The 7,500-nt window shown below is 37.3% G+C and overlaps 2 protein-coding genes across 2 annotated transcripts in view; one reads left to right on the plus strand and one right to left on the minus strand.

Moving 5' to 3' along the window:
- LOC138000128 (host cell factor 2-like) overlaps nucleotides 1-5,227 on the minus strand; it is a 21,769-nt gene extending 16,542 nt beyond the window's left edge. Inside the window, exons 1-5 of the mRNA XM_068846305.1 lie at nucleotides 5,038-5,227; nucleotides 4,750-4,883; nucleotides 3,091-3,269; nucleotides 563-768; nucleotides 1-5 (exon numbers count right to left, since the gene is read on the minus strand). The exon at nucleotides 1-5 is cut by the window's left edge and continues 80 nt beyond it. Of these exons, the coding sequence (XP_068702406.1) occupies nucleotides 1-5; nucleotides 563-768; nucleotides 3,091-3,269; nucleotides 4,750-4,883; nucleotides 5,038-5,194 (681 nt within the window). The 5' untranslated portion in view covers nucleotides 5,195-5,227. The remainder of the gene's footprint in view (nucleotides 6-562; nucleotides 769-3,090; nucleotides 3,270-4,749; nucleotides 4,884-5,037) is intronic.
- Nucleotides 5,228-5,347: 120 nt separating this feature from the next.
- On the plus strand, nucleotides 5,348-7,318 carry LOC138000129 (cell division cycle protein 123 homolog). The gene has a single exon (XM_068846306.1). The coding sequence runs from the start codon at nucleotides 5,472-5,474 to the stop codon at nucleotides 6,513-6,515; it is 1,044 nt and encodes a 347-aa protein (XP_068702407.1). The 5' UTR covers nucleotides 5,348-5,471; the 3' UTR covers nucleotides 6,516-7,318.
- The last annotated feature ends 182 nt before the right edge of the window (nucleotides 7,319-7,500 follow it).

Genomic DNA, 7,500 nt, shown 5'->3' on the forward strand with positions numbered 1-7,500 from the left:
TGAATCTGGAGATTCGAACATATTCACTTTGTTACGCAAATGAAGAAAGCTCTTAAACTGTAGCTACTCAAAAGATAAACAAATCAACTTCCTGCAACCAAAATGACTTTATTTTTACATATGTGTAAGGATGTGTGATGTTTTTCTAAAGTCGACTTGGCAATTCTCAGAAAAAAACCTGAGTACTCCGGAAAGCATTATTAGTAGTTCAAATGCCTTATCACTGAGCTTTAACAGACTTGTGGGAGCAGTAAGTCATTTAATTAGTATTGATATTCATGAATAATATTGTTTGTTACATCCATTTATAAAGTGAAAGTGGGTTGAACATGTTGTTCTGGTCTCAGAGAACTGATGGTCACTGAAGTGTAATGAAAGGTGACCTTTAGATTACCGGTAAGGGAATGAGACCAGACTACATCCGACTGGAAAGTGACAGAACTCAATTCATTAAATAACAAGTTTCTATGTGGATGTGCTAGAATGAAGGCCTAATGATTTATTTTAATGTACAATTTAAAAGACGTACATGTGTGATGGTCAAAACAATACTTTTACAAACCAATATCTAATTGATATAGATCCCCAAGCCGGCAGCCACTCATTCCTCCATATACAATGAGCTTGGGTCTCTTGCCGTCTGTGTCTGATGTCGCAACGCAGGTGTGTGATTCTCGTGGAGAGGGTGTCACACCTGATGTTGATGGTATATCCCACTGCAAATTGTTATTGTTCCGTATATCGATCACATAAAGATCATTGAGGTATCTGTTAAAAAATGATGGTATTTTTTTCATCTTTTAGTTTGCCTGAGATGACAATCTGAATTAAAGAACTATTAACAGGCCTGCCCTGTCTTTTTTCCAAAAGTAACATTAAGATGAATAATTAATTTTACATGTTACTGTTCCAGACCATGAAAGCCACAAATCAAGGACCCCACTCTCCTGAACAATCCCAGAAAATTGAAAGAATAATAGTTGTTATTAAATTTTCAACCTAGGTTAATGCATTTCTCGTGCTCTGATTGGTTCACTCAATCATGGTTATCAGCTCATATACCTTAGTTTGACCTTATAAGGTAGCTGATTGCGCTAAGCATTGCTAAGCTAAAATTGTTTTCGCCAGAAAGAAAAATTTCTGAATAAAGCGAAAAAAACCTTTTTGTGGAAAGCTTGGATCAATTCAGACATTTAGAAGTACGTGAAAGGCAAAAGATGTTTTTGTCATGAGCCTGTGTCTGTCTGACCACCAGGTAGAACACAACATTGCATCTTCATCAAGTTTTTTTGATTTCGCTTGCATTTTCTTGCTTTTTTTGCTCGTATTTTGGACTTCCAAACTTTCGGAGTTTAAGGAATTTAAGAAAACAATTCCATTCACGATTGTTGGCATGGGCTATTTACCGTCTAAAATCCAACACGTGCTCATGGAATAATAACAATTGTAACCTGTTCCAGGCAGCCTCCCAGATAGTTGGGAAAACAAAAAAAACTGTGTGTGAAAAGCGAGTGGGGGCTGGGGTCAAGGCGAGGCGAGGGAGCCTGTAAGTATCTCTTTTAAAAAGTGAAAAAGAAAAGAATACTATAGTATGTTATTCTTTCTTATGCAAATACGTGGCAGGGTATTCGAATTCAGTAGTTTTAAGCTCAGTTACATGTCTACGTGAAGATCTCATCGCCTTCGAGAAAAAGAGAAAAATAGTGCAAAAATTTGCCGGAAACAAGCCTGTATTTCCGTTGCATGTGGCCACTGAAATGATTAAATCTTTTACTGTTTTAAAACTTGGCCACTGGAATTTTTTATCATTTTCTAATCATTCTTTAGAAGATCAAGTGATTTCTGGAAGCAAAGGTGATGGCTACGAGTATGTATACTGCAAATGCAATTAAATTCATCCACATGAAATATTAATCTTTCACATTCATTATCAGTTGTCCTGAAGCATCAGAGCTGAAGTCCATTGAAGAGACCATCTCATCATTTAGGCCAGAAACTTCAATGGTTGGATGTCTGTTTTCCTTGGAAAAGTCAACAGTGCATCGGGAACTTGAAGTTTTTTAACTGGTCATATCTTGTGGTCGGATTTGCTAAAGGAGATACTCCAGTAAGTGATTTCCTTGACACTTATTTCCCGGGCGCTGTAACAATGCCTTCGTTCACACAAGTAAGAAAAATGACATCTGAAAGTTTTTCCTTCCGCACAAGGTTCAAACATTTTCGCCCCAAGTGTAAGAAACGAACATCATTAAATAAGGAAACTCTTGGAATCTTCGTTCCCAAACACGTCACATTTTTCTTCGAAAACCTGAAGAACTTAGAAATATGGCCTTTTGAGGATCAACGCCTCACCTCTGAACAACAATAAATAGATCGTGCTTGAACTCGTGCGAAACCACACAAGGCCGCCCATTTTTAACACTTTGACATTTGACATTTTGACATGCGATTGGTTAATTGCACAGTGGGCAGAATGAAGAATTTAAAGAGACCCTTACATGCTCCGCGGCCTCGCCTCAATCCAAGCCCCACTCATTTTTCACACACATTTTTTTCTCTTTCCCGACTATCTGGAAGCCCGGATAAGGCTAAAATAATTGTTGTTAATTAATGGTGACAAAAAAGGACTATAATTATTACTATATGGATCTCCTGATTAGCCAATGAGTTTCTTTATCAGAGCTGACTAAAAAACTGCAGCGTCTGATGAAAAGAATGCAATAAACTGCTGTATGTACTCCAGCCTAAAAATAATGCTAACTCTAACAATAACACTATTGTTGGAAATTGGCAGCAAATACACAGACTTAAAGGGACACTTTTGTGTAGGATTTAGCATAAAAGGGCTTTTCCATGTTTGCATAGCCTGATCTAATCACAAGGGGGTGGCAGAATTTAAGAATAAAATGAGTTCCGGGAAAAGCAGAGGGAGAAGCGGGGGGACTTGATAACCAATGAGAGTACAGGTACTACCTGAGTTATCTTATAAATCAAAATTGGGTGTGCATCTCATTACTTGAATTTCATGATAAAAGTAAGAAAGATTATGTAAGAAATAAAAGCGACATTTTAAAGATGAATATGGAGTACCTGGGAATGTTATTCTTTGGATCGTCACTATCATTTGCCAGGCCAGCAAAAAGATAAGCTTTGTGTCCTACAGCAGTGAAGCTATGTCCAAGTCGGGGGCAAGGATATACTCCAGGGGGCTTTGGTGCCTTAGCTTTCAACTTTTTCCATTCCCATCGGCTGGCTTGTAGCTCATACATCTGAAAGCAAAGTGAATTTTCTTATTTGAAATTCTTAACTCCCAGTTTCTACAGATATACACAAGAGTGCATGGTTATGAAATGCTCACTCTGTGCAATAAAATGACACCAAATGTAGCCAGACCCTTCTCCTCACTTTAATACCACTTCTGTCCTAATTGGATCCTAATAATAATATTATTTTCAAATCAATGGCATGTGAAGGGTCAAAATAAACAATTCAGTGGTTTTCCCCAATGATAAAAATATTACACTCACATGCAACATCTGATTAGAAAAAACTGATAGCATCAACTTTTAACACATGGACGAAATTTGAAAAAGAAGGTAGGTTGTAGTAGGAAGCTTTACATCTGTTTGTCACTATTAATAAAGTAGGCTGGTTAGAAATGGATGCGGTTATTTCAGATATTTCAGTTTTAACTGGAATGTTTCAAAATTTAGTTTTTGTATGATATTTTAAGAAGCAGCACTAAACTATTGTAATGTGAAGGCAAAAAACTCCAAATTACTAAGGATGTATAAATACAAATGCCACCACAAATTATAAACATAAGAAAACTAGTTTCAGGGAATAATTTTGAAAGGTCATGCATTTGCTCAGGGTCTGCAGATAGTAATTTCCAAAATACTATAGATAAAACTAGCAATTGAAATAAACAGATCATGTAAACCTCTTTAGGGAGAAAATTAATAAAAAGACAAAAAATAACATCTCCAAACCTCTCTCTCTTTGCCTTTAACAATTGATTATCAAAACATTTCAAAGGCTATTTCAAGAGAGAACAAGATAATACTAATATATTGTACGTGTGGTCTTTCTTTCACATTTTTTCGTTATAATTAGCAATATCTTAGTCTCCATATATTATCTTGAAATCAAAACAAAGGATTTCAATACCTCTTAAGAGTTATTGAAATCAATTCGCGAGAAAAAGCGTGTTTCTGGTAACTTTGAAAAAAGGCCTTTACGAGAATCGGAGCGTAAACTGATAGTTTTAAAAATGTACATTGTTAAACGCTGGTTGTTACGCTCATTGATATGAAAAACGTCACCTATTCATGGCAAAAAAAGTATCTCTGTACATGTGCGATCGATCTAACGAAGTGTAAACATCATGTACATACGAACGCCAAGCTCTTGAGCAGTCGAAAATTAACTTTGATTCGCGTAAAATCAGACCTCTTTAATTTTGCCGAGCGGAATTGATGATATGGAGCGCGGAAGCGATTTTTCAAAATATAAGAAGTCAATAACCCTCTTGTAACTTGTAAGTAAATGACTTGATTAAATTATTTTTTAAGATTGGAAAAACACAAAAGCCAGACGTGAAGTTACAAGTTATCGAATGCGTACAACATAAACTTAAAAAAAAAACGAAACAAAGAGGTGATATAAATAAGTAAGTAACCAGTTTAACTACGACTACAAAAAAGTGTCGCGATATTCACCCAAATGATAACAATTCTCATTCCATACCTCATTAGAATAACGTCCGTACTCAACCATTCCTCCAAAGGTAATTAGACGGGTTCCCTCGGCAATAAAGCCGTAAGCAGCACAACCGGGAGGAATATCTCCACGAACTGCGGGAACAAACCATTGATTTGTCGCTGAAATCCCAAAACACGCTATGGTTAGAAATGCAAAGCGATTCACAACTTTCGTTACTTCGCTGAGCGCCAAAAATACCAACGCAAAAATATGGCGCGAATGCCACAGACATAGAGGCCGCCATGTTTTTGTGTCGTACGCAAACTGCGTTACCTGTGTTGTAGACGTGTAGTTCGTCTACGATCCCCTCGTTTCCACCTCCAAAGACAACCATTAGTTCTCTGATTGCCACAGCACGGTGTCCGTGCCTTGGTCGCGGCACAGGGCCTGTAGAATTTGTCACACGCTTCCACTTCATGGTCGCCGCCATGTTGTTGTTATACGGGCCATCGGGATCGAGACAAAAAACGTACCCATAAAGTCTTGCGTTGTTTGCTTTGGACTCATCAAGCAATCAATTATACTTCGGAGAGATTCGGAGGGGCTCCGAAACTTAATCGGGTTGGTCGATACTAAACCGATAAGGCAATGATTTGGAGACGCCTGATGAAAGTGGGTCTTTTCGTTAGATATAGTTTGGACGAAATCCAAGTTAAGTGAAAGTGAATTTTCCGTCGAAGCCCTCTTCGCTGTATCAAAACGCGAAAATGAAACGACAACACGTGTTGAACTGTAATTTTTCGGCTTGGTATCCTAAATTCAAGAATATTACCATTAGTAGCCTAGTGATTCCTCTTCCAAAAGAGTTCATTGATTACCTTAAGACTGATAATGTCGTTCTTCCCGGTGATCCAGCACAAACAAGAAATTCTTGCGAGGAAACTGAAAGCGATTCTGAAGAATGGTTAGCGTTAGACGAAGACCCAAGCCAAGAAACGATGAATGCTCCAGAGTTTAATGAAGTTGACTGTGGAATCAAAGAAGCTTTGATCGATTTGGGTGGCACTGTGTTTCCAAAATTGAACTGGAGTTCTCCTTTGGACGCCGCCTGGATCTCTTTTGACGGGACTTTGAAGTGCCAGAGTCCGAATGATATCTATCTTCTGTTGAAAAGTTCAGATAATATTTCGAAAATATTGTTTGACACTTTCAAGTACTGTGAGGATGGTGAAGGGTGTATGGTAGATGGTTTTGAGCTTGTTCTTCGTAAATGGAAGGACATTAATCCAGGGATGGAATTTCGATGTTTTGTGAAGGAAAACAAACTGATTGCAATCTCTCAAAGAGATCTAGGAAGCTGCTATGAGTATATTGCACAAAATGAAGAAGACATTTGTGGTGACATCAAAAGATTTTATAACAAGAAAATAGCTAACAAATTTCCTGACAGTTCGTTCACTTTCGATGTGTACAGATATTCACCTAGGAAAGTGCTACTCGTTGACTTCAATGCATTTGGGGGTCTAACTGATCCTCTTTTGTTCACATGGGTTGAATTTTCAGACCCCACCCTGTGCTGCTGTTGTGACGACAGCCATGATGATGATGACAAGTTTCATGGTGTGTTTAAGTATGTGACCAGTGCAGGAGGGGTGCAGCCAAATCCTGCACATGTCACAAGAATACCAACTGATGTAGTAGATTTAGCATGCGGTAATGATGTTAATAAGTTAGTTGACCTTTTGAATGTAAGATATTTGATCCAACAACCTGGAGAGGAATCTGATGATGATGATGAGCAACACCACTGATGCAAAATCATCATATGCATGGAATGATGAGTTGTTAATATCACAGACATGTCTGGGCAAATTTTCTAGTGTCCTAATTTGTGTGATCTTTGTTAATTGAGTGAAGTCTGTTGGATAATTCGACTTTAGGAATGATTTTATTGGCTTTTGTTGACGTTTTACTCTTGTTGCATGAAATGAAAGAGGTTTGAACTTTAAACGAAATAGAGAGTGACCTTCTTACAATCTAACAGACTCTGAGAACAAAGGTTTGATTGTCCATAATGTTCGCTTAGTAAAATATATTCTATATACAAGGCTAAAAGATTGTCCGTAATGTTCGCTTAGTAAAATATATTCTATATACAAGGCTAAAAGTAAAAAAAAAAAAAAAGGTTTGATTACCTCACATAAACTGTTGTAAAAATAGCTTTAGCTACAGTTTCCCTGTGCTTTGGAACAGCCTTCTGCGAGAAGTAAGACTAGCAGAGTCCCTGGGGCAGTTCAAACACCTAATCAACCAAGTGTTGTGCAAATACTGGTAGGTTGAGTCATGGCATTCTTGGAGAGCAACTCTTTTTTATGACAGTTTTAAAATCGGGTGTACATTACTAATCTTATTCTTGATGAATTAGGAGCAATAATGTTTTAGGCCTAATTAGACCTAAAAACGATATTTCATCTCAAATCCAACCTTTCTCAGTTAGTATTCAATGCCCATTGCTTGAAGGGTAGTTTTAATCTAGTATTTTATCTATTTATTATATTTCATTGTTATTATATAAGCTGATGAATTGTCAGTGAATAAATGAAGACTACTTATCCATGTTTTAGTAACTTGCATGTCTCACAATCCCATTCATAGCCCTTGTCTGTGTATGTAGTCAGAAAAACATGGAATGACCTAAAACCACCAAAAACCACCAAAAAACCACCTACAACCACCTCTAAAATATCTACAACAACTCACAAAGAATTATATACCATCTCAAACAAGCCATAGATC

Source organism: Montipora foliosa, chromosome 4 (assembly GCF_036669935.1).
Source record: "Montipora foliosa isolate CH-2021 chromosome 4, ASM3666993v2, whole genome shotgun sequence".
NCBI classification, from domain to species: domain Eukaryota; kingdom Metazoa; phylum Cnidaria; class Anthozoa; order Scleractinia; family Acroporidae; genus Montipora; species Montipora foliosa.